The sequence below is a fragment of the Oculina patagonica genome, chromosome 11 (assembly GCF_052425735.1).
Source record: "Oculina patagonica isolate OP01 chromosome 11, crgOcupat, whole genome shotgun sequence".
Lineage (NCBI taxonomy): Eukaryota > Metazoa > Cnidaria > Anthozoa > Scleractinia > Oculinidae > Oculina > Oculina patagonica.
In genome coordinates this window covers 12,883,770-12,909,949 of record NC_135768.1, presented here as the reverse complement: position 1 = coordinate 12,909,949, position 26,180 = coordinate 12,883,770, and the positions used below count along the sequence as shown (strand labels likewise).

General features: G+C 37.0%; 3 protein-coding genes across 3 annotated transcripts in view; 1 reads left to right on the top strand and 2 right to left on the bottom strand.

Moving 5' to 3' along the window:
• LOC144630360 (solute carrier family 35 member F5-like) overlaps window positions 1–26,180 on the bottom strand; it is a 41,395-nt gene that overhangs the window by 8,161 nt on the left and 7,054 nt on the right. The window contains exons 3-6 of the mRNA XM_078488720.1: window positions 11,432–11,704; window positions 10,278–10,424; window positions 7,227–7,325; window positions 399–489 (exon numbers count right to left, since the gene is read on the bottom strand). Of these exons, the coding sequence (XP_078344846.1) occupies window positions 399–489; window positions 7,227–7,325; window positions 10,278–10,424; window positions 11,432–11,602 (508 nt within the window). The 5' untranslated portion in view covers window positions 11,603–11,704. The remainder of the gene's footprint in view (window positions 1–398; window positions 490–7,226; window positions 7,326–10,277; window positions 10,425–11,431; window positions 11,705–26,180) is intronic.
• On the bottom strand, window positions 13,776–21,104 carry LOC144630842 (uncharacterized). Its single transcript, XM_078489197.1, has 6 exons — window positions 21,065–21,104; window positions 19,062–19,508; window positions 18,067–18,159; window positions 16,621–16,713; window positions 15,418–15,510; window positions 13,776–13,908 (listed from the first exon to the last, which is right to left on the bottom strand). The coding sequence occupies exons 1-6, from the start codon at window positions 21,102–21,104 to the stop codon at window positions 13,844–13,846; spliced, it is 831 nt and encodes a 276-aa protein (XP_078345323.1). The 3' UTR covers window positions 13,776–13,843.
• LOC144630318 (uncharacterized) overlaps window positions 21,038–26,180 on the top strand; it is a 63,333-nt gene continuing 58,190 nt past the window's right edge. Inside the window, exon 1 of the mRNA XM_078488665.1 lies at window positions 21,038–24,481. Within this exon, the coding sequence (XP_078344791.1) occupies window positions 21,209–24,445 (3,237 nt within the window). The 5' untranslated portion in view covers window positions 21,038–21,208 and the 3' untranslated portion in view covers window positions 24,446–24,481. The remainder of the gene's footprint in view (window positions 24,482–26,180) is intronic.

The window sequence follows — 26,180 nt, the reverse complement described above, 5'->3', positions numbered from 1 at the left end:
TGATTTAAAAAGAAAACTAAAAAAAACTATAATTTAAGCAACTTATTTTGATGAAGATGAGAAAAAACAGTTATTTGCCTACAAATACCTTTGGCATTCATTTGCAAATAACTTATTGCCCACAACTAATAAATTAAATCACGAAATGCTCTCCTGGAAAATCCTGGAATTCCAGGAGCAGTGTGAGCCTGTAATGATACGAATACATTTTCAAGCTGGCAGGTGAAGAGAAAAACTAAATTGATCACCATCTGGGTCATATTATTGTTCTGATGAACTGTGTGGCAATGAGTCAATCTCTTTAGTACTTATAATGAGTGAATCTTTTTAGTACGTGTCAGCCCAACAAAAATGAGGCAAAAAGCCAGGAATAGCAGTGGAAAGAAGTCTTCACTTACTTGGAATTATTTCAAAAGAACTGCTTGCAATATCAACTGATCGACTGCTTGATAACTCATCATCAGTAACTTGCTCAAATGTTGACTCATTCTGCAGTTTAAATTGAAACAAAAAAGATTACAGATAAATCTATTTTTAGAAATAATAATAACAATAATAATAATAATAATAATAATAATAATAATAATAATAATAATAGTTTGAGTGGCTTGAAGGAGGTTAAGGGTTACAAGTTTTTAAGTAGATATATAGCATTAAGTGCCTTTCGAAGGGCTCAGCCCTTCTTCTTCTACTAAAGAAGAGTTCTGACAATGTCGCGGTCAGCAGTTATTCCCATGAAATAACTTACGGACTTACTAACAGACCCGATGGCATAGTACGGTTACTGACTGATGTAACCACAAAAAGGGAACGCCTGATACACTTATTTGAAGAGTCGTCTGCCACCCTGTAATAAAAGTATCTGTCAACGGGAATGTTAGCAATGCTATCAGATATTAAGCGTTGTTCTTTGCAGGTAGAAATTTAATTCTCTGTGGTTTCATTCACATATGAAACTTGAATCGAATCGGAAAATACTAAGTTGGTTGGTAAGTTCGTTTCTGAAAGTCCAATTTTTTGAGAAACATATGCAGCTGCCAGGTATCGAATTCATGAGGGCCCATCGAACGAATGTCAGCTTAAGAGCTACGGCTAAGAATCTGTCACCTGTACGACCTATACATATTTACCTTCTGAGGTATTATGACAAAGTTCAAATTCTTAAAGCCGCCGCAAGTGTGTTGAAGGATAACCTCTTTCTAGACAGTCAGATATTTATTTCTGATGATGTTTCAAAGAACGTCCGCGAAGAACGTGCAGAGCTTCGTAAGTTTCATCTCAAGCGGATTAGAGAAAGAGACGATGTTGAATTTGCTTTCATACCATGGTCGGTACCAGAGCAAATTTTATTTAAGGAGAAAAACTGCTCAAAATTGAAATCCTTCAAGATTCCGGATGATTAGTCAGACTGAACTTTTTGTGTAGTTATTGTATTGAAGAACACTTTCAAGCAATGACAATATTGCGGTAAAATATCTTAGACTCTTTTCCATTCTTCGACTTATTGTAATTACTATATTGTTTACACTCGGGTATTAGACCATAGAAATTGAATGTTAGTCGTTGTTCCAAGTTAGTCTTAATCACACTTGACATCCTTTGTATAACTACCGTATTATAGGAACACTACCAAGTTACGACTATATCAAGCTTCGACAGCTAGAATATCATCTAAAGTTTGTTTTTCTCGTTCGCATATAAGATGTAGTAAATAAGCTAGTTGTTGTATTATCATCGCCTTTATGTGGAGATCCCGACGGGAGTGCATTGCAACCACAGGATGGTAAGTGCGCTTTCGTTTAAACGTGTTTGTATGTTTGTCATTGTGTTTGTGTTTGTTTTTTGTTTCTGCTTACTCTGCGTGAAATATTCTACTTTTGTCCGCTTACGCTATACAGAGAAACTATACACAAGAACGAAACAAATTTTTCCATATAATTATCGACCTAAAACAGCACCTCTTTCTTACAATGAAACAATTGTTTATATACATGAAAAATGCCGAGTAAACAAAATCTGAAGCCTGATACTATTAAATTATTATCGTTAAACGTGAGAGGCCTAAGCAATTTTAAAAAACGACGAGCGATATTTTCTTGGTGTAGAAAGCAAAAGGCTGATTTGATATTTTTACAAGAAATGCACTCCTGCAAAGAGCGAGAGGCTCAGTGGAAAAAAGAATGGGGCGCGGAGATATTATTCTCTCATGGGCGTACAAACGCCAGAGGTGTCGCGGTGCTTATAAAGAAAGGCTTTGATATTGATATACGTTTGACTCAGACAGATTCAATTGGAAGACTTATATTGCTAAAAGCTGTGGTTAAAGAGGAAACTTATACAATTGCAAACATCTACGGACCGAATAAACATATTGACGCTGTTAAATTTTATCACAATCTGTCGAACCTATTAAGAACCAATGAACTAATGGGAGGTGATTTTAATTGTCCTTTAAATGTTAGCTTAGACAAAAAAGGTGGAATTCAAATTCCCCGAAGACACGTTGTAAAATCTATTGAAGAAATTCAGGATGAATTCGGTCTCCATGACATTTGGCGTATAAAAAACCCGAGTCAACAAAGCTTTACCTGGGGACGTTGTTCTCCTTTTATATTCTGTAGGTTAGATTATTGGTTGATCTCGGATAAACTACATGATTTAGTGTCTAATGTGGATATTTTACCCTCAATTAAATCCGACCACTCTGCAATATTTCTAGAACTCGAAGAAATTAAGGAAAATAGTAGAGGTCCTGGATATTGGAAATTGAATACCGCGTTACTTGCGAACAAAGAATATAAAAACATGATAAAAGTTAAATTGCCGAGTTGGCTTGAAGAAGCCAAGGAACTAAAAGACCACAGATCGATCTGGGACTGGATCAAATTTAATATAAGAAATGACTCTATGATTTTTTCTAAACGATTATCAAAAATTCGACAGAAACGCGAAGAAGAATTAACTTGCAAATATAAAGAATCATTAGCTGCCTTTCAAGATAATCCCTGCGAGAATACGCGAACAACAATGGAAAGCTGTAAAAACGAACTCGAATCAATGTATGATAAAAAAGTTGAAGGAATTATTGTTCGGGCAAGGGCACGATGGCATGAACATGGAGAAAAGAACAGCAAATATTTTTTAAATTTGGAAAAACGTAATCACATTAAAAAACACATTCGAAAATTGCACATAAGTGGAGTCATCTCTACTGATCCTCTTTCGATAATAAACTCACAGAAACAATTTTACACTAAGTTGTATAGCAGTTGTAAAACAAAGTTAGACACTCCAGAGGCGACAGCCTTTTTTGAAAATCCAAATCTACCAAAGCTCTCGAGTGAAGCGAGTAACAAATGCGAAGGAAGGATAACCATCGATGAATGTCAAAACATTATTAAAACATTCCCATTAGGTAAGACTCCTGGGAATGATGGTTTGCCTATTGAATTTTACAATGTCTTTTGGCCTTTAATTGGTGAATTATTGGTTAACTGTTTTAATGAGGCTTATGAAAGAAAAGAAATGTCCAACTCGCAAAGACAAGGTGTTATCACACTTATTGAAAAAACTGGTAAAGATAGAACTTATCTTGAAAATTGGAGACCGATTTCACTCACTAATGTTGACGCCAAAATAGCATCTAAAGTAATAGCAACACGAATTGTTAAGATTTTACCAGAGATAATTAATTGCTGTTAAAACAGCAACCAGACAGGATATGTTTCCGGCCGATACATAGGGGAGGCAGCTAGATCAATTTTAGACGTACTGGAGTACACCAAAACAGTCAATATTCCAGGAATTCTATTATTTATAGATTTCGAAAAAGCATTCGACAGTCTTGAATGGAATTTTATGTTTAAATGTCTCGAAACTTTCGGGTTTGGTCACAGTCTCATACGGTGGGTTAAAACATTCTACAGTAATATATCAAGCTGCATAATAAACAACGGAACTTTCTCAGCAAATTTTGAGTTAGGGAGAGGGGTCAGACAAGGAGACCCTCTATCGCCATATCTATTCGTAATCGCAATCGAGATCTTAGCTGCTGCAATTCGAACTAGTACCGATATTAAAGGTATCAAATTAGAATCAGAGGAATGGAAAATTGTTCAATATGCTGATGATCTTACTGCTTTTTTATCTGATCTACACTCTGTTCGAAGCCTCTTTATTTTACTTGACCGTTTTGAACAACTATCGGGATTAAAAGTTAATTATACCAAAACAGAAGCAATGTGGATTGGTTCGTGTCGTGACAACACCGAAACACCTCTATCTTTAAAATGGTGCAAAACTGTAAAAGCCCTCGGTGTGCACTTCAGTTGTAACAGCGAAGAGTCGCTCCAAAAGAACTTTTACGATAAGATTTCCGATATTAAAAAACAAATACATCTTTGGAGTTGGAGAGGTCTTTCTTTATTGGGAAAGGTATCCATTATTAAAAGTCTTCTTCTCCCCAAATTGATATACATATTTTCTATCCTACCACCCCCCTCGGAATTTGTTGCGTTGATACAAACAATAATTTATAAATTCTTGTGGAAAGGGCCTGATAAAATAACAAGAAGAGCCGCAATCAACATTTTCGACAATGGTGGGTTAAACCTTACTGATCTGGAGACTTCAATTAAGTCTCTAAGATTATCGTGGATTTCAAAAATTCTCACTTCTGAATCACTTCCATGGAAAAGCTATCTTAGATATCTGCTCAAACCCTTCGGTGGTTTTTTCTTTTTTCATCGCAACTATAACATTAATGATTATAATATTAAGTCGACTTTTTATTCAGAAATGTTGCAGTGGTGGTCTGAATTCCGCTCAAAATTTGCAACGGACTACATCCTTGACCGATTGGAACTGTTGGATGATGGCAAACCAATCTATATCAGTGTGCTGTGTGATTCTTGTCAGTGATTTGATGTTTGCTTTGAATAATGTTGATTCATTTAACACAGCTAAAGGCAAGGGATTAAAAGATACAAATTACTTGACCTGGACTTCAATTCGATGTTCGGTACCAAAGTATTTAAAGAATCTAAATGTCGATGGGAGAAACGTGTTAAGATCACTGGGATTTAAATGTGGTGACAAAATCTTTGATCCTACCTCGAGCAAGAGTAGAAACTTTTACGCCCTCCTTATTCAAGACAAAGCCATACATTCTAGAGGTTTTTGCAAACTAATGTCAAACTTTAGCATTAGTGAGGAAGAGACTCGCAAAGCATTTATATTAACAAAATCAGTTGCTTCAGAAACGTTTGCTCAGTGTTTTCAGTTCAAGATCTTAAATGACATTTTGTTTTTAAATACCAGATTAGCAAAAATTGGGAAGATCCCTAATGACCTATGTACGTTCTGTCGATCCTCTCAAGAAACATTAGAACATTTCTTTTACCAATGTCCTTATTCAACAGAATTTTGGCTTAGATTTGAAAACTTTTGGTTAACAATTACAAAAGAGCAAATAAAACTTAATTATAAAAACATTATATTAGGAATATTAGATGAGAAATCTAGTCTGCTCAATTACTTTATTATTTTAGGTAAACTTTATCTGTGGAAATGTCGTAAGAATAATCAAACCCCTCTTTTTTTGTCATTTGAAGATATAGTCCAGAGAAAATACGAGACGGAGAAGCTTATAGCCTCTCAAAACAATTTGGCCTTAAAAAAATTTCAGGCTAAATGGAAGCTTTTTCTTGAATAGCAATCAAGCTTTATATATCAAGGACTAGGTGCTGTCTGTAAGTTAATTTCTCGTAAATATGGATATAGAAAATAATTGTGTAAATTATTATGTGTAATAATAGTATGTAATATAATAGTAGTAGTATGTGTAAGTGTAGAAAACAATTTGGCCTTAAAAAATTCGGCTTGGGCTTTCGTGCATCGCTTTTATCAGGACTGGTGCTGTCTGTAGTTTTCTCGTATGGAGTAAGTATCATTGTGTAATAATAGTATGTAATATATAGTAGTAGTTGTGTAAGTGTAGTATGTGTAAGTCTTTTAGTACCAGCGTAAGTAGAATATCATACTGTAACAACTTAGAATATATCTTTGTAAATAGGATATAATATCGTAAATTTGTATTGTAATTAGTGTAGGCAGAGCCCGTTAGTTGTGCAAGTGTTGTAATTATTGTGTGTTGTAATAATAATAATAATAATAAAAAAGTTGGTTTTTATTCAGCCAATGATATTTGGACTGTGATGTAAAAGGTGTCCAAACAATTTATTTCTATTTTTTAAAAACATGAAATTAAAAAAGTTCTTAGACTCCTGAAGTCCCATCACGTCTTTTTTCAATTGCATGCAATGCTTTAACAGTTTGATAATAAATATACCGCATTTATTCGATAAAGCGCCCTGGGCGCTTATTAAATTTTTGGACCTTGAAGGTGGGCGCTTATTCAAGGTGGGCGCTTATTCGAGGCTGGGCGCTTATTACATTTTCACCATTTTTAGCAAAAAGTACATTTATTTTGCAAGAAAACAATGTGTAATAACTAAACGTGAAGGTGTACGAAAGCTGAAAATTAAATGTTCATTGAAAGTTTCAGTAAAAAAAACTAAAAAAACTCGGTCTTCGGGATAGTCTCTTATTAGTACTAAGTCAATTTTAATCTCAACTTCAACAATAAACAAAATTCCTCTTGTGCCCTATTTTTAGGGGGGTGGGGTGGGCGCTTATTAACTTTTCCTACCTACTGGGTGGGCGCTTATTCGAGGTGGACACTTATTCGAGGTTGGGCGCTTAATAGAATAAATACGGTATATAAAAAAAATCTGGCAGCTCAGAAAAAAACGATTTGAAATAGACGACTTATGCTTTGTTCATCTTTGACTGTTTCGAAAACTTGATCTCCAAATCTGTGTGAGATATTTTTAGACCGGAAATCACACTTAAACTCAGGTAACCAATCAGGATATATTTTAATGTTGCCTTTTGTCTCCTGACCAATCAGAAAAAAGTCCAGATTCTGGACTGTTTACAGACAATACGACAAGTAATTATATCAGGCGTTCCTTTTTCCCTCCTGCTGCAAAAAAAAAGAACCCAGGTTAGGACCACCCATGTCAGTCTTTCCTCTGAAAAATGTCTACAAGCTTGCATCCTTGCCACCTTTTCAAATTTCCAATAATTACGCCATAGAAACATAATTTCTTGACTTGTGCATTACAAGTATCGTACAATAAATAAATACAGTTTAAGTACATTACCATTAGTGGTGCAGGAACTGGTGATGTTTCCCTTGATGAGCTTGGTGTATGCAGAAGTGACGAACTTTCTTCAGATTGGGTTACCACTGAAACTGATACCTGGTAGAAGAAAATTAAAAGAAATGATATTAAAAAGTCCTCTACACAGTAAAATTCAACATTGCATTGTCAAGTATTTGTTTTGAAAAGCAAAGTACATTTAGTTTTTTGCAAAATAATACTTAAATCTAAAGTTTTGAGCACAATTCCATTGTTATATGGTTTGTATTATATATTTTAGACAGATGATTGATCATGAATATTGAAATATTCATGTATTAAACTTAAAACAACTGCTGTTCAATTTGGGTGATTCCAGAACATACCCATACCATACCACAGGTGACTTCCAATTTTTCACCCCCCCCCCCTTGCCTTCGGAAATTCTAAAATGCGTTATTCCCCCATGCCCTTGAAATTAAGTAATCGTTAACCCCCCCCCCCTCCTGTACGGATTTTCCTTTTTTCATCAAGCCCTTTGAAATTACCGCCAGGGTTCCCAAATATGCCCAACTTGGCATATATTACACCAAATGACTCCATTTCTATAACAGAGGGAGTCAGAAATTCCAGAAATTCTGGGATGAAATTTAAAAAAAAGTTTTCTCCCTACCCTTGTTCAACCCCAAACTTGTACAGAACATTAAAATAAGAATATCTTGTGATGTAGGTGTGTACACTCAGAACTGACTCGTCCCCAGTCATCTCTGAGTCTCCTATAGAGTGTGTTCATGGGGGCCATATTGGAGGAGTGAAACAATAGAATGATTTTCCTTTGGGAAAAAAATTCAACCTAACCCCTGAGTTTGGTTGCCCTGCTGAGGGTTTGGTTGTCCCTATTTAGTGTTGTTTATTTTTTGGTTAAAATTTTTGTTCTCAGGCCATGAGACGATAACATCCAGGGTAACATTTATTTTACAATTCACAACAGTGTGAAACAGCTCATCCTAAATAAAACTGCAGAATTCCTTTATAATAAATGAACACAACACTTTCCCTTACTTTTAATGTTAATGAAAATACTTCTTTGTGCTTTCAGAAGCGGTATAATTATTTTATAAATTCCTACACACAAAAAAAAAACGCCAAACTCGATCAAAACAGCTAAATATAAATTATTCCCAGACAACATCCAGACAAGGTGCATGTCAGATTACACGTGGGTCACAAATCTGTTCGCTTAAAAAAGCCAAAAATTCTGAACTATAGATTGAAATATGAAAGAAACTTGAATTAAACTTTGCTCAGAATTGAATTTCACTCAAGATTAAGGCAAGAAATGCATTCAAAAGTGCAAAGATATTGTGAATTTTGAAGACATGCAAATCTGCATGGGTAATTAGTCACTTTAAAAAATATTTCGACGAGGTTTGTACGTGTTTAGAAGACAACACGGCAAGCTTATCCTGGCTTATGGAACTCCACTTGTAAACATCCACTTAACTGTTTCAACCTTTGATTTCCTTTTTCTAAGAATTGTGGTGAATTCCATCGATAAGAAGAGAGCTTTTTTTGTGCTATAACTTTATAACTTCTGTTGGGTGATCCCGGTACTGTAAGTTCTTTGATTGTCCAGCAGTTTTTTCTTGGGCAACCAGGCCTTTAATTTTCTAAAAAACTGGTTGCTCGAACGCACTTTTAGTCGTCTCGGACGACCGGACGACCGCTAATTTTGAGCACTGCATAAGTATCCCCATTGCCTTCGGAATTCCAGTTCAAAGAACCCCCTTGCTCTTGGAAATATTCCCGCCCGTGGTATGGTATGCATATTTTCTGGAATCACCCATTATTTTTTATGAATTTTAGTATTTTTAATGAACTTTAGATTTTAAGAATTTAGTATTTTATCCTATTGTAATTTTAAATATTTTTACTTGTAAGGGCATTGAGATTTTTAATGTAATGCACTAGAAATAAATTATTATTACTTGAAGGGCTTTGTGAGAAACAACTACTATGGGAAGAAAATGTTTCAAGTAATTAAAAATTAAAAGCAAGGAAATTAACTAGATTAGATAGTTCTATTTCATATAACCTTGCAACCCGAGGGTTAATGTCATATTTACAAGGATAAATTAAATAGTAAAATATAAAAGATACAAAAAAATCGATGATAATCAATGAAAATGGATGACAGTCGATGAAAAACTGATCATGTTAAAAGTCACAAAATTTTCCGTCATTGATTGGTCGTCGATTTCCAATCTCAATCGATTAATTGGCTTCGATTGTTATTGATTATTATCAATTATCATCAATTATCAGTTTCATTGATCGGTCAGGCCAGGAAATATTGATTTCTGATAATAATAATAATAATAATAATAATAATAATAATAATAATAATCTTTAATGAGGATACTTTTTCACACATAGGTGGTTTTCAAAAAGGACCTCAAAGATAAAAACTAAAAACTAAAATTAACATAGGACTTAAAATAAGAATTTTATAAACACTTAAATTAAGAAATTAAAAACCTGCCGCTTAAAAATATTTAAATTGTCAGAGTCTCGTATAATCTGGATAAGAAAATTAAAATCATTATCTGCATGATAGGCAGTTCTCTTTTTCCCCAAATTTTTCTTGATGCAGGGGAGTCTGAGATTGACTTTATTTCTGGTATTATAATTACGGTATGTTGATGTTGTTGTGATTGATAAGTGATTTTCTGATACATGTACATATAAAATAACACATATTCAATTCACATCTTCCAATAAACTGTAACCCCACAGCCAGCACAACAACCTGACTCAGATTTAACATCACTTGGTCAATGGACTAAACAGTATCCAAACAGGAACAAAAAATAAAATTATTTAAAATAATATTGAATACAAAAAATCATTTATTGACTTTAAAAAATTTGCCCTAAGGAAATTTAAGAAGTGAAATGCCTTTTAACTTTCCCCTTTGGGCTTGAGCAAAAACTACTGCCAGTTTCACAAAAATTTACATCTGATTCAATGATAAAAAAAAAAGAAAATCAAACAGTAACACTGACAACTTACATTAGAAGATGTTTGATTTAATGACCATGTGCAGAGTAATCTCCAAGGCTCATAAAATATAAATCCAGTCAAATAAATCATAAATGAGGATGTCTTGACATAAGTTGTGAAAAAAGGCTTGTTAAATCCCTCATCTTTGAAGATAAACTATGATAGTAAGTTAAGAAAATAACCAATGTTAGCTAAAATATTAAACTCGACCTCCAGTTGTATAAAGAAATTGCTTTAGTGAAATGCCTTAAGCCATCTGGTAGAGAAGTTTAGATGTGAATTATTAAGTTTGGAAATAGACGATTGTGTAGTTGCCCAGTTATTCACAATATTTTATTTGAAAACACCATAAATCCCAACCCAGACCTAATGAGTTCTGAAATCTTAAACCAAGTAAAGATTCATCCAAAAACAAAAAACTTACAAATGTTTGCACATCACTAGGCTAAGCAGAAGAACAATCTTGCATAATGACTTAAAGAATATCCTAGGGATTGCAGGGAGATATAAATGCAATTGTTTTCAGATGGCCCAAATAATAGCTACTAACTAAAGGTGAAGTTGTACATGTAGCTCATACATCTTGAGCTTATCCTGGTTTATCTCACAAGAAGCAACTTGGAGTATTTCCACCTTCACAGCAAGGGATGCTAGTTCATCATTAAGTCATCCCCCCTCCCCTCTATTCCCCTCCCCCCATCCCATCATCGTCGTCATCTGTCCTTTTTTACCTCCATGGGATGCATAAGGCCCCATCCCATCACCCCTATAATATTGTCAATTCAATATACAGCTTACCAGGGATCCACTTATAGTCCTGGGATGGAGAAAGACACAGTAAAAGTTGTGTCTTGTCATAAATTTTTAAGACAACCCCAGACTGCAAGTCCATCACAATAACCATTAGGTCACTGCATTTCCATGGCAAATAATACTGTCCGGTGTAACTGGAATCTCAGGAAAGTTGTAAGATGGAGTTTTGCAAAGCTAAGGGCAGCCCCCCAGAGAAAACAATACTTGTTTCTAACCAATTTTGGTTTTAAATTCGCTCATTGGGAAAATAACCAAATTTGCTCCATGCACAATCGCCCTTCCTGGCAGTATTTACTTTCTACACTATTAAAAGTTGGTAATACGTGCATTATTAAAGAGAAGTTCCTTACATCAGTGAGCTCAGATGAGCCAACCCAAAGTACATCTACCAGCAGTAAAACTATTACTCCCCACACCAAACGACGTTTACGACGAATTCCTTCCTCTTGTGACACGATGAAACGCACTGTTGTCATCCAAAAAGAACGAACACAGCTACAACGGTAGCAATTTGAAGCCATGATGATTTTATTAAACTTAGCTAATTCATGATGTGATTCGGCAGGCCTGACAGTCTCAAGTTGATTGATGTCACAAAATGTTCAGGATTATTGAATTGTTCACTGTATGGTAACAAAAAAAATAAATCAGTATCAATATTTCTTTTCTTATTGATGCAAAACGATGTAACATTGTGCTCAAAACATTAAATACCTCAATTTAATTTTATATACAAGTTTATATTCGCCACCTCTTGTCCGCCATTTTGTATTTTTTTGGTGAAACGCTGACCAGGCACTTTCTCAACGCAGGTTCATATAAACACCCAAACCGGCACCAGTCACGCGAGAGCCAACCCGCGGGTCGCGGGAATTGTTTTCGTTTTCAAGGGTTTTCAAGTGAAAAGGACATCGACTTCCAAGGCGAAATAATGTTGATTTACCACCAAATTCTCTTAACAAACATTAAAAAATAATTAAGCTATGAGTTGAGAGAATAAATATTTTGAGCCTGGGAATGACAGATTTCAAAACATCTGCAGAATTATTTTTCTCGCCTCTTGAGTTAAAGCAGGTGGTTTGCTTCATCCTTCGATAGTCATCATCTCATCATTTCGCGGAAAAAATTAACTTTAAAAACACTTTTCAATTTTACAGTTAATTTGAAAACAAATTTGAGTTAACAGTTTTTAAGCGTACTTCGCTTCTTGAAACAACTGAATGGTTTTTAATTTATGTAAACCTCTCTCACAATAGTTTTCTCAGTTTCCTAATTCAAGCATTTTTCAAATTAGTTGATATTCAAATCGCGTTGTCGTTTTTACGACAAACTTCCGCCTGCTTCACAACGTTGAACTAAAAGAAGGAGCTTTTCTAGCTTTTTCTTTCCGTGGAATGAATTAGAAATAATTCAGAAAATAATTATTTGAAAATGCAACATGAAAATGGTCTGTTTTCTAGGATTTTTTTTCATAAGTTTACTCCCGAATTAATTTCCTTATGTCCTCATTCATTTAAAAAACTTTGATAATTGAAGAAAAAAAATATTTCTTTAAAAAGGCATTGTTAAATAAAGAATGATCAGCTGTGAAATTCTCCTTAGTATAGGATAGGGGTTAAAGTATTCTGTGCTATTTTAGCGGAGCTCCTAAGCGTAGCACCATAACCATGAAAGAAGGAACACTATCGAAATGAGTTTTCATGGTCAACATGGATAGCGGCATGGTTCGCGGGCGCGTACGTACGGCGTACATACGTACGTACGGAGTCGCGCAACATGGCGGCCATAGTTTGATGGTAGAAAGAGTGAAGCAAGAAGGCCGTATAAAGGCGGCCGTAATATATAGATTTAGGCGAGCCTAAAAGCGGAGCTCCCCATTTATTTAATTTTCACTGGAGCTTACAATGTTTTCATTCTAGTGAATAAGCGGCCAAAGTACTAATGTTTATGGCGGTTTATAGGTGCGACACAAATTTAAATAGCTCACGGTTATACTGAATGTCAGCAGTACGACAAAAATAATAATCTTAAAGCGGGGCAAATTCATTACTCATGGCACGAAAATTACTTTAGAGTACAGTAAATTATCTGCCTTCTAGCAATAGAAAATAGTTTCGCGATCCTGTTATAGTTTCGCAGCAGTTTAGTAGACTCCACAATATCTATTACATTGATATAGGATATATTCAACGTGCATTACAGAGTCTGTCGGATTAGCTCAATCGGTAAGGTGCTAGTCTGCGGATCCGGAGGTCGTGAGTTCAAGTCCCAGAGGGTCGAGTTTTTTTTTTCTTTTTTTTTTTTACCCCGTAGCAATAAAATGGTTTGTTTATTATATCAACCCGATTTAGCTTTCGAATGCTCCTTCATGTACGATGCTGGCTTTACAGATAGACACGAAAGTCATCGATCGATTATGGCTCTCAATGTCCACTTTTTTGGCGGTCGATTACTCAGTCTACACGTAATTTTCAGCCACATTTTGTTTCATTGCTTCTTGTTTTTCTTTTCAAACCTCTTTAAATTTTAAAGGCCGCCTTTATACTTGGGGTGTCAAACTAGAAAAATCCTCGGTCGGGTGGGGGGGGGGGGGTATTAATTTCTAGTTGGCTGCTAATTTTAATGACAGTATATCGTTGATAAACATCAATAACCAACCACGAATTATTATATAAACAAGACTCAAAGCAAGAATTTTCAACAAACTGTTGAGACTTTAATTTCTTCACGTATTCAACAAAAATATCATTTTCCTCTACAGCTCAATGGTTATGAATAACGAAAACGTTTTTCCCTCCTCCGTTCCCGGTTTGTGGTGGGTTTTCTTCTGCAGAAAAAGAAAAAAAAGTAAAGTAAAGTAGTGTACTTAAAATAAAAAAAAAGTGAATAATTTGAAACAAAAGGCAATGAGCAGACAAAGAATTGGATCTATGATTTTAATTACATTTAAATCAAATTTAAATAACACATGAGTATATGGTATCTTAGGTGTTTTTAACCAAGGTATGCAGTATTTTTTGGCCAAAATATGGGTACTAAGTATTTTGTTCAGTTTCATGAGTTTTTGGTATTCTTATGTAAGCATAATGTTGGTGTTTTTTATTATTTAAGTGTTTTATCCTCAGTGCTTGTGTGACATTTAAAACATCATAAAAGATCTGCAGTTCTTGCATGAATTTAATAATCCGCATGCGACCTCATGCTACGTGTGGTCATGAGTGGGGGTTTTGTCTTTGTCAAAATCTCTTAATTAGGGAAGGGCCATTATTTTTGTTTTGGAGGAGAGGATCAAAACTCCTGAGAAAGGTTATTTGCAAATGCAAAAATGCTCAAATAAATTGTTTGTAGACATGAGAAGAAGAAAAAAAAATAGTTTGACGACAAAAGATAGTGAGCGATTTATATACAACATGACACATGATCAACATCATTTTTTTATGCCCAGAATGCTGGAAATGAAATTGCATTTTCGATCTTCTAAATTTCAAGTTCTCTGCATTCTCTGGGAAAGAATGCCCCAGACCCACCTAGGAAAAGGGGCCTCGCATGGGGCCTTTGTTATCAGCTTTAGGTATTTGGTATCAACATCTTACTGGCCTTTATTGACATTGATATCAATTAATCCTTCCTACTAATAAGTTTTCTAACAACTGCTGGATATAAATTAAACAATACCTTTTTTTTTCTTTGGCCTTTTTGGCCTTGGCCGGGGGGTTGGGCAAAGATACTTCTTGTGCCCCCCCCCCCCCCCACAGCGAAAACATTTGAGATCGTGATCTATGAAAGAAGTGAGAATGATAATCATTGTGGAGAGGGAGGGGTTAGGGGGTGTTAGAACCCTCACCCTCCCTAATTTATCCTTAGGCGGGGGGGGGGATCCTGTCTATGGGGTTATGGGATGGTTAAATCTTAAAGGGGGATAAGAGGAAACTTGTTGATGGAAGAGATAAATAAAAATATGACTTCTATATTCGTTCTTAAAGTGGCAGGGTGGGGTTACCAAGTCTCAAGGGTCAATTGCTTCTTGCTTTCTTGTTCACGTTGCATGTTATCAGAAAAAAATTGTTCTTTCGCGAACTGTTTCGTCGGTACGTGCCTTGTAGATCATTATTAAAGTCCTGTGAAGAAGTGGCATGGCTTGCCAAACGACTAAAACGGCCTGTGAAAACAGTTCAAACGATTTCTCTAACGCTTTAAACTACCAGACGCTTTTCATAACCACACAAAGGCCATAGGAATTGCACCAAATTCACTCTCAGTTCTTCATGTGAAATTTCTATTCCTTTCACAATTTGAAGTTGCTCCACCAGTGCATAGAACATACAATTCCCCAAACCTTGATTTTCCGAAATTAAGAATCCTTTATCTGATGCAATCCTTTCCAAATCCTCAGGCCTCTGCAACTCATCTGCACCATAATAGCACATTTCTAGCAAATACGTGCAAAAATATGTCAATTATCATTATTATTTGGATGATGACAATAACTGATCAGAAATATTTCTCTCTCAGTGTTAATACTTAGTGAAAGAGAGGGGCACACAGGTTGAATTGGCCTTGAATATATTGTTCACTTAAATGTATAAAATAAATCAATGACTGTATAATCAGTGCTGTCAATAAGGGCCAGTAGCTGAACGAACGTAATAAAGAACGGTCGTAATAAACATAAATTTAGGCCCAAATACTGTCCGGCAAAACATTGAAAAAAAGCATTTACAAGCATCTAAATTTCAAAATCTAAATATTTACGGTATTCATGCTAAAGGAAAACTTTCAATTGATTTTAGCAGATGGTTTTTGCGATCAAATTTTTCATTTGATAGCTCACCGATCCTTCCAAAAATATTAATCCAAATTGGTTGCAATACTCAAGTCTTAAAAAGCTGGATAAGTCCGTAAACAATGTGTTAATTGCATACAAAGTACATTCGTATGCGCCAAAGCGCAAGACAAAAATGGCCTTGCTACGGTCACAAATCCTTCACCAGCAAGGTTTTAGCACTCTGTAATTCACGATGTTCCACTTCGGAGCCATCTGGATATTGACTGGTGTTTCTTCTTTACATTTTAACCACCGGAGAGGTAAATATTTTTGTGTTGAGAAGGAAAAACAACATGGCCATTGACGGTCGTTGAAATCAATCTGAACTCGAAGAAAAGAGGACTGCCTAGAAACCAATTTAAGGTCCATTGCAATTGAATTGATTGATCACAATGATAAATCAAATGCATTATTCATGATCTTATTGGCTCCCGAAGCTTCTACTGTTACATTACAACATGATCGCATACATGTAGTAGACGCCGGTATCTAAGATATGGCATAAACAAAAATTCATGGTTTAAACTTATGTATATGTTGTGGTTCAAATTTATCTTTGGTTTAAAATTTTTCAAACCAGTTTGATTTTTATTTCCCATTGTTTCAGATTATGTTAATGAATATGAGACAATGAAATATGAAAATCAAACTGGTTTAAAAAAATTCAACCAAAGATAAATTTGAACCACAACATATACATGGCATGTACAGTACCTGTATCAGTTACCACTGTTGCAGTCACTGCGACAGCGTTTACATTTCCAGCAACATGATCCACACCATAACTTTCACCTTGGGAACGACATTCTGCGGGGAAAAAAAGCAATAAATTCATTAATTACCAATAGCGGAACTGTAATTGACCTCATCAGATGTAATGCTTAAGTCAGTCTATACTTCTTGAAGATTAGAATTTCAAAGCTAAGGGTAGGCTTCATGTGAAATTTTTATTCCTTTCACAATTTGAAGTTGCTCCACCCCAAATTCAAAATAAGGAAAAGATCCAACAAAAAAATTGTGAGACATCCGCCTCAAACTTCTGAGTCGAAATAAAGACGCATTCCAGGAGTTTAAAATGTGTTTACCTTTCCCAGGCGCGATGGAAGTTGATCGAAGAATCATGTAACGCCTGCAACATTTTCACAGAACAGGATCCAGCAAGAAGCGAGCTTAAAATAATGATCAGATTCCGCAACAATAATTGTAAAACATCCACCTCAAATGTCTGAGCCTAAGTAAAGGCACATTTCTGCAGTTTTAAACGTGTTAACCTTTCGGTGGAAGTATGAAAACTCGAAGCAGATCGAAGAGTTGTGGAACGCCTGGGACATTTTCACAAGACTAGACCCCAGGCTTTCGCATGTACCAAACTGAAATCAGCATTTGAATATTTGTCATTTCGCCCTTTTCTTAAAGTCAGTGACTCAGATTTTGAGGAAAAGAACGGTCTTAATAAACATAAATTTAGGCCCAAATACTGTCAGGAAAACGTCGAAAATAGCATTTCCAAGCATCTAAATTTCAAAATCTAAATATTTACAATATTCATGCTAAAGCAAAACTTTCAATTGATTTTAGCAGATGGTTTTTGCCGTCAATTTTTTCACTTGATAGCTTACCGATCCTTCCAAAAATGTAAGTCCAAATTGGTTGCAATACTGAAGTCTTAAAAAGTTGGATACAGAGTCCGTAAACAATGTGTTAATTGCATACAAAGTACATTCGTATGTGCCAAAGCGCAAGACAAACGGCCTTGTTGCCGTCACAAATCCTTCACCAGCAAGGTTTTAGCACTCTGTAATTCACGATGTTCCGCTTTGGAGCCACCTGGATATTGACTGGTGTTTCTTCTTTACATTTTAACCACCGGAGAGGTAAATATTTTTATGTTGAGAAGGAAAAACAACATGGCCATTGACGGTCGTTGAAATCGATCCGAACTCGTGGAAAAGACGACTACCTAGAAACCAATTTAAGGTCCATTGAAATTGAATTGATTGATCACAATGATAAATCAAATGCATTATTCGTCATCTTATTGGCTCCCGAAGCTTCTACTGTTACATTACAACATGATCGCATTGTAGATGCCGGTATCTAAGATATAGCATCAACAAAAATTCATGGTTTAAACTTATGTATACATGGCATGTACAGTACCTGTATCAGTTACCACTGTTGCAGTCACTGCGACAGGGTTTACATTTCCAGCAACATGATCCACACCATAACTTTCACCTTGGGAACGACATTCTGCGAGGAAAAAAAGCAATAAATTCATTAATTACCAATAGCGGAACTGTAATTGACCTAATCAGATGTAATGCTTAAGTCAGTCTATACTTCTTGAAGATTAGAATTTCAAAGCTAAGGGAAGGCTTCATGTGAAATTTCTTTGCTATCATGATTCTCAGGCAGACAACACACAAAGACACAAATGTCTAGTAGTGAAAACAGAAATGCTGGACATTGGTGTAAATATAAAAGCATGAAAATATGCTACAACATCTATTAAATCGATCAATGATTATTATGAATCTGTTGTGGATAATGACAATGAAAATCGATGATGTGAAAAATTACAAAATTTAATTCCTTTCAATTCTGTTTTGATTAAGCTTATCAATATCAACCGACTGATTGATTTATTCATTTCGATTGCAATATTGATCATGGATTTCATCGATTGCTCATGGCCTTCGGTTTCGATAAATTCACAACGTAACACGCATAAATAAATAGAAAAGAGTTAATCTACAAAATAAACGAGAGGTTACTGTACCGTCAATTCCGTGAAAGTGCTTGACAAATTCCGAGAAACGTTAAGCATTCACCATATCAAAAGGTCCGAAAATCCTTATATAATGGGCAAATTATGCAGAATTTCTTTTCTATTAGCGCAGCAGATTCTGTTTTTAGGCACACAGCTTTCTCTGGGATTTTGTTAGTCCGTTGCTACAATAAAGATGGGCTCTTGTCCTTCCAAAAAGCGGAAGATTTACATTATCTAGCATCAGCAGCCATTTTGTATCTTTTGTCCGCAGTAGTATTGTGAAATGATGTCACAAAACTCACTCTCTACTACTCCCTAAGTTTTGATAAGTTCACAACGCGCCGGGCTAATAAATTCAAAATTTTTATTATATAGAATTTACCTGAAAATCTTCTCGCCTCTTGCTGCTCCCCGCGTAAACTTGGCTGCTCTTCTGTACTATTTCTTCGTATTATCCGTTGCCGTTCCCTCTCAGATTTACGCTGGTCTTCTGTTTTGTTCCTTTGTATTTCCCGTTGTCTTTCTTTTTCTGCTTCACGTTGCTCTTCGGTACTGTTCCTTCGTATTTCCCGTCGTCTTTCTTTTTGTGCTTCACGTTGCTCTTCGGTACTGTTCCTTCGTATTTCCCGTCGTCTTTCTTTTTGTGCTTCACGTTGCTCTTCGGTACTGTTCCTTCGTATTTCCCGTCGTCTTTCTTTTTGTGCTTCACGTTGCTCTTCGGTACTGTTCCTTCGTATTTCCCGTTGTCTTTCTTTTTCTGCTTCACGTTGCTCTTCGGTACTGTTCCTTCGTCTTTCCCGTTGTCTTTCTTTTTCTGCTTCACGTTGCTCTTCGGTAAACAAAAGCCGAGACCTTTCAAGATCCCGGATGTGCGCAACACCGTACGTACGCCGTACGCCGTACGCGCCCGCGAGGCATGCCGCTAGCCATGATGACCATGAAAACTCGGATGCATAGGTTTCCTATTTTATTTCATGTGTTTTTTTTTTTTTCATGTGTTTTTTTTTATGGGTATGGTGCTCCGCTCTGCGGCCCTTACGGGCCGCTAAGGAGCTCCGCTATAAAGGCGGCCTTTGAAATTTAAAGAGGTTTGAAAAGAAAAACAAGAAGCAATGAAACAAAATGTGGCTGAAAATTACGTGTAGAAAGTAATCGACCGCCAAAAAAGTGGACATTGAGAGCCATAATCGATCCACAGGCAGACCACCCTATGTGTTCGTGGTTAATTATTGTTGTTGACATGAGACGAACAAAAGAAATTTTGAAATCGATAAGGGCTACTGAAATAAAGCTTTAGAAATAAAATATCTAAACTACATTTCGCTCTAAATATCTCAATAAAGTTTAATGAAATGTTTATCGACTCATGTGTTGTATTTTTTCGCCTGCGCGGGCCGTTTTAAGCGCTTTTTTAACTGATTTAGCCGGCCGAAGGCCGGTAAGAGAAGAAAGAGGAGTCTCCTCTTTCTTCTCTTACCGGCCTTCGGCCGGCTAAATCAGTTAAAAAAGCGCTTAAAACGGCCCGCGCAGGCGAAAAAATACAACACATGAGTCGATAAACATTTCATTAAACTTTATTGAGATATTTAGAGCGAAATGTAGTTTAGATATTTTATTTCTAAAGCTTTATTTCAGTAGCCCTTATCGATTTCAAAATTTCTTTTGTTCGTCTCATGTCAACAACAATAATTAACCACGAACACATAGGGTGGTCTGCCTGTGATCGATCGATGACTTTCGTGTCTATCTGTAAAGCCAGCATCGTACATGAAGGAGCATTCGAAAGCTAAATCGGGTTGATATAATAAACAAACCATTTTATTGCTACGGGGTAAAAAAAAAAAAAAAAAATTTGACCCTCTGGGATTTGAACTCACGACCTCCCGAGCCGCAGACTGGCACCTTACCGATTGAGCTAATCCGACAGACTCTGTGCTGCACGTTGAATATATCCTATATCAATGTAATAGATATTGTGGAGTCTACTAAACTGCTGCGAGACTATAACAGGATCGCGAAACTATTTTCTATTGCTAGAAAGCAGATAATTTACTGTACTCTAAAGTAATTTTTCGTGCCATGAGTAATGATTTTGCCCCGCTTTAAGATTATTATTTTTGTCGTACTGCTGACATTCAGTTTAACCGTGAGCTATTTAAATTTGTCTTGCACCTATAAACCGCCATAAACATTAGTACTTTGGCCGCTTATTCACTAGAATGAAAACATTGTAAGCTCCAGTGAAAATTAAATAAATGGGGAGCTCCGCTTTTAGGCGTGCCTAAATCTATATATTACTGATTATCTTTGTTGGTTCGTATATATGGTATAGTTTGGCTTGAGGGTTTGCAAATCGAAGACATCGAAGCGATACAAAACTGATACTCAGGGTGGAGGACACGAAATTTTTTGACCGCCTCGACATCATGCCATCAAGTTGTTTCAACGACGCAGAAGGTCTCCTGTTTTCTCGTCTTCTCTTTGGTTGAGCTGAAAATTATGTTGATATTTATTATATAGCGTAACACAATGGAGGGTAATACTGGGACTCCGCCTGAATCTGATAACCGCGGTAAATGGGAGAATTTCGATGAGGAGAATGGAGAAATTAACGGCCATTGTCAAGAGATTTCCGTTCCTAAGAAGTTGCCTCTGAAGGAAAACCATCTTCCTGAAAACTGTGAATTAATTAACGATCCAAAAGCTCTTAGAAAGCAAGGCAATTCTTCACTTAATGGGGAGAATGAAGTCACAGGAACTGAGGCTAGGGAGAATTTAGAGGAGAAATCCAAACACTCCGAGACATCACCGCGTAAGATAAACACTCTACAGCAATTTGATCTTGAACCTCGCGTTGATTCTTCGAATCTTTTGGAAACAACCACCGATCAAGCTACAGATAACGCTTTGGGCGTTCGCGAATCTCCTTCCAAATCGAACAGAGGTAAACTGTCAGCCCAGCAAAATTTTATTCAATCAAACGATATATCAGAGAGAAAGGCAGATGGTGTTGGAGGCGAGGTGAACGGCGAGAGTGATTTTTCAGGTTCAGCTGTTGATCAAGGGCTTGCTGGAGAAAAGAATATTCCTTCAGCAAAATGGACTACGTTTGAGGAAGGCGTCGATAAAGGTTCTTCGACAGATGAGGCTTGTAACAAAACGGAAGATTCTTCGATCGCCAAAAAGCAGAATATAAACACACCCACGACAACCCCGAACATGGCGGCGTTTGATTCCCAAGCCGCATTAACCACAAACATTATCTCCAATTTGTCCACTGTAACTGAACCTTCAGCCGTTCAGCCGAATTCTGTGTCCATTAACCAAGGGAAAATCGGTACAAATCTACCTTCCAATTCGCATTCGCCAACTGCGAGCAGTATGAAATCAGCTGTTCCTATTGTTCATCAAACTTCAACGATCGACAAAAGCGCCCTCCGCTCGACTACAAGCAATTCTGAGCAGCCGCAAGTTGGTAACATCTCTACTACGAAGCAAAATAAAGAGGAAGTTGGAACCAAGTGGGTCAGTTTTGGCGAGGAAGGGAATTCTAACGCAGTGTCTAACGTTAGCAAACAAAAAGCAGATTTAGGTGGAAACCTTCATGGTAACTTGGAAACGAGTAAGCGTCTTGTTGGAAGTGATATTCAAAAGCGGGATTTAGCGGTTAATAACACGAAACAGACCACAAATACTGCCGGTTTACAAGAAGAAAAGGTACTAAGTGGAAAAGCCTTAAGCGAAACAACCTCTGTTATGGCTCCTGTTTCGTTTACTTCGGCTGAACTGGATTTACTTGCGAGTAAATCGTGGATTCAATTCGATGACTCAAGTACAGAAAAGCACGTGCAGCCACAGGCGGATTCAAGCGTTGCCACATCTTCAGTTCAGCAATCGTGGGTCACTTTTGGTGATTCTAGCGCCCCAGTGGGACAGAATTTAGACTTGCTGGAGTTGGATGTTAGTGGTAAAACTAAATTCAGTGGTACAACATCAAGTCCAAATCCATTCACAACTGCAACACCTCCTTCAGGAAGTAATCCTTTTAAACCACCTGCTGCACCAAGCCCTACAAATCCATTTCAAGCTGATACCACTGCATTGAATTCAGCAAGTCCGCATTCGGCATTGAATCAAGGTCCTATCTCATCCTCGACACCTCTTACTGACACAAAGACATTGTTGGTTTCAGATCCCACCGCTCAACTGACCATTACTCATCAAGGACCCCCTGTTGATAATTTAAAATCAGTAAACAAACCTGAGCTGGGTGTCACTCAAGATCAAGTGGATGCAAGACCTGTAAAACCAGTTAGTCAAGACCAGCAATCTGCCCAAGTAAATGAAGAACCCCTTCTTGAAGAAAAGTCGCTGACAACAAGTGGGTCTTGGTCTATGCTTCTACGCTTTCCTGACAAGAAGCGCAAGATTGGATCTCGTGAGTGGAAGCCTGTGGTCATAAAGCTGGAAGGAACAACCTTGCAAATCTTTGAGGAATATGAATTATCTGCACCCTTTCGAGAGATCCCACTGCAAGCTTATTTTGTGTTCACAGCACCAAAGTTGCAGTCATTTGAGCATGGTGCGAAAGTTCACACAGTTAAGTTAGAGTATGTCAAGTATACTGAAGGAAGAAGTTTGCGGCATCGCGGCACTGTTGAGCACACAGCACAAGGGACTACTATCATTAAAATTGCATCCCCGAGTCATATTGTTATCAGAGAACTTCTAGAATCTTTTAACAATTCACTTCGCCTTCTTCCAGCTTACAGAGATAGAGGCATCACTTACCGCCATGATGAAGTCTTTGTTGATGTTGAGGATCTGACTAATGTTCTTTTATCTGGTGATGGTACCATTCTAAGGAAAAATGCCAAAGTGTTAATCAAGTTTCGAGGTTTTCTCACTGGAGACCCTGAATGCCAGTTGGTTCTGAATGATATTGTTCTCAGGGAGAGGGAAGAGGCACGTTTGCGAGGAGAGGAAAAACCACAAAGGGTTCATCACTGGGTTAAACTGCGTCGTTGTGATTTTCACAAATGTGTCAATATCACAACATTTGACCAGTCACATGCAATAACATTCCATCCTCTAGATGCATGCACGTTTGAGCTGATGCGGTTTCCAGTGGATCATCAAAAGCCACTCCCCCTCCAAGTTAAAGCAGTGTTGAATGTACACAGTGAGCAAAGAATTGAACTCAAAGCTGAAATACAAGTTTGCCAGGAGACAAAGATGGCAAAGTATTTGAGAAACAATGTGGTTTTTAGATTTCCTATCCCTGAGACTTGGGTACCCCTTTTTAGAACATCAAAGGCCTTCAGAGGGGAGAAGTCCATTAAATCCAGTACGGGGCGACGCGCTGCAGCAATTAAAAGCAGGCTGAGGAATTCTAAGTGTTCTATTGCAGTATCTCTTGGCAAAGCAAAGTATGAGCCAGAGTATGGTGCAGTCGTGTGGCACATTGATCAGCTTCCATTCATCCACAGCAAAATTCCAGCCGATGCTCCCCAGACACTCACATGTGTCTTGGATCTCCCTCCAGGGATGGAGTATCCAGAAAACTACAAACCCACTGCGGAGCTTGAGTATGACGTGGCCTATGTGTTAGTCTCTGACACCACTGTGATTGCTGTTAAAGTGTCCAATCAGAATATTCCTGACAAGTGGGTCTGCTACAGAGCACTGTACCACTATGATGTCAATATTGATATTTCAAGGCCGACCAGTGGTCCAGTTAGAGATGTCGGCTGTACACAGCAGTAACCAACCGATGTCACTACAGTTAAAAGTACATGAGTGGTTAGTATATAGAATTTTCCTGCATGCTCTTGTTTTTTTCTTGGTAAAATGTACCACCCTCTTCCCAGGTACATTAATTTTTAAAATACTTAACCTCTTTGTGACCTGGAGGATGCATGGGGCCATTCAAAATAGCTTTCCATCCCTCTTGATCTTTCTCAGCTGCTGTTGCACCCAACCACGAATTGGGTGCCAGTAAACGGGTTGGTACATTTCGCTGACCCCCAGTCCATGGACCACCACAATGGACCACCAAAATGGACTACCTAATAAACAACCCTGAAAAAAAGTAGAAAGAAATGTAACCCCTTGGTTGTTTGTTTTGATCGATTCACTGTGATCCGCCATCTTGTTTTTATTTCATGTTTATTACCGCTGCTCAAATAGTCTTCTAACAGTCGATCGATGAAAGCCGAAAGCCCTTTTTCCTTTCCTCATAATGTATTTTGCATAAAACACCCAGCATTTAACCTTTATAAGTTTTAATTTGAGCTCATAAATGAAATACTCCACCGCCAGAAAAGAAATTTAAGAATCGAACTCTCGAACAATTTTCAATTACTCATGCATGGTTGACCAAACAAAGAAAATGGCGTCTGTTGTAGGCTCTTTCAAGGCAATATTTTTTTTCTCTGTTAACAATTAAAAGATATCTTTTGTGGTCTAGAATCAAAAGAAAAAAATCTGAAGAAAACACAACAGCAGAAAAAGTGGACATTGAGGTCTTAAACGGTCTTTGTTTCCAGTAGTGTCAAGGAGGAAATTCAAAAGACACACAGCACAAAATGTACCGACTTGAAATGGAGTTTTCAGGACTTGCACGCACAGCTGAATGCAATAATTGCACTAGACACTTAGAAAAAGAAAAAAAGAAAAAAATGTAGATTAGAATAAGAAAATAACAAAAAGGTTAAAAAAAAACAGGAGGCAGTGGAGTGAACCCGCAGTCAAACGCATCACGAGCGAGTATTCTAACCACTTGGCCACCTGTTAACTTGAATCTTTAGTTCCCAATTTTAAGTTAAATATTGTGTTTGCCATGAAAATAGAAAAAGAGCTGTAAACAGTAAACAGGCTTACTAGACTGCATTGTAGGTTAACCGAAATGAAGGCCCACAAAACGTTTTTTGGTTTTTTTTTTTACATATTTTCAATGTTTGTAACTATCTTTTGTCCAAATTGCAAAAATAAAAACCAGTAAATACTGTCTCGTCAAAATCGCGGACTTTTATTCTTGTTTCGTAATCAATTGTCCGAGTTCAGTGGCTCACCGCCACTTTGATTTTTTTCAGGGTTGTTTATTAGGTAGTCCATTTGACAGTTCATTAAGGTGGTCCATTTTGGTAGTCCATTGTGGTGGTCCATGGTCTGGGGGTCAGAGAAATGTACCAACCGCCAGTAAACTGTTAGAGCAACCAGTTAGTGTTGAGATGCAGTGGCCTTACAGTTTTGTGTGGTGTTCATAAGCAAGATACAGTCAACTCTTGCCTTGCGGACACCCCACTATTACGGACACTCGTCCAGATTTGTGGCAAAAGTTATAGAGGTGTGACTAGAAATGACTCCCGCTATTACGGACTTAGGGACTCCTTTGCCAAACATTTTTTTTGACTCTCGAAACGGACACCATGAACATCTCATATACCGGTAACTTTATTACGGAAAATTGCAGTCTGTTGCTCACTATTTGTCAAAACAC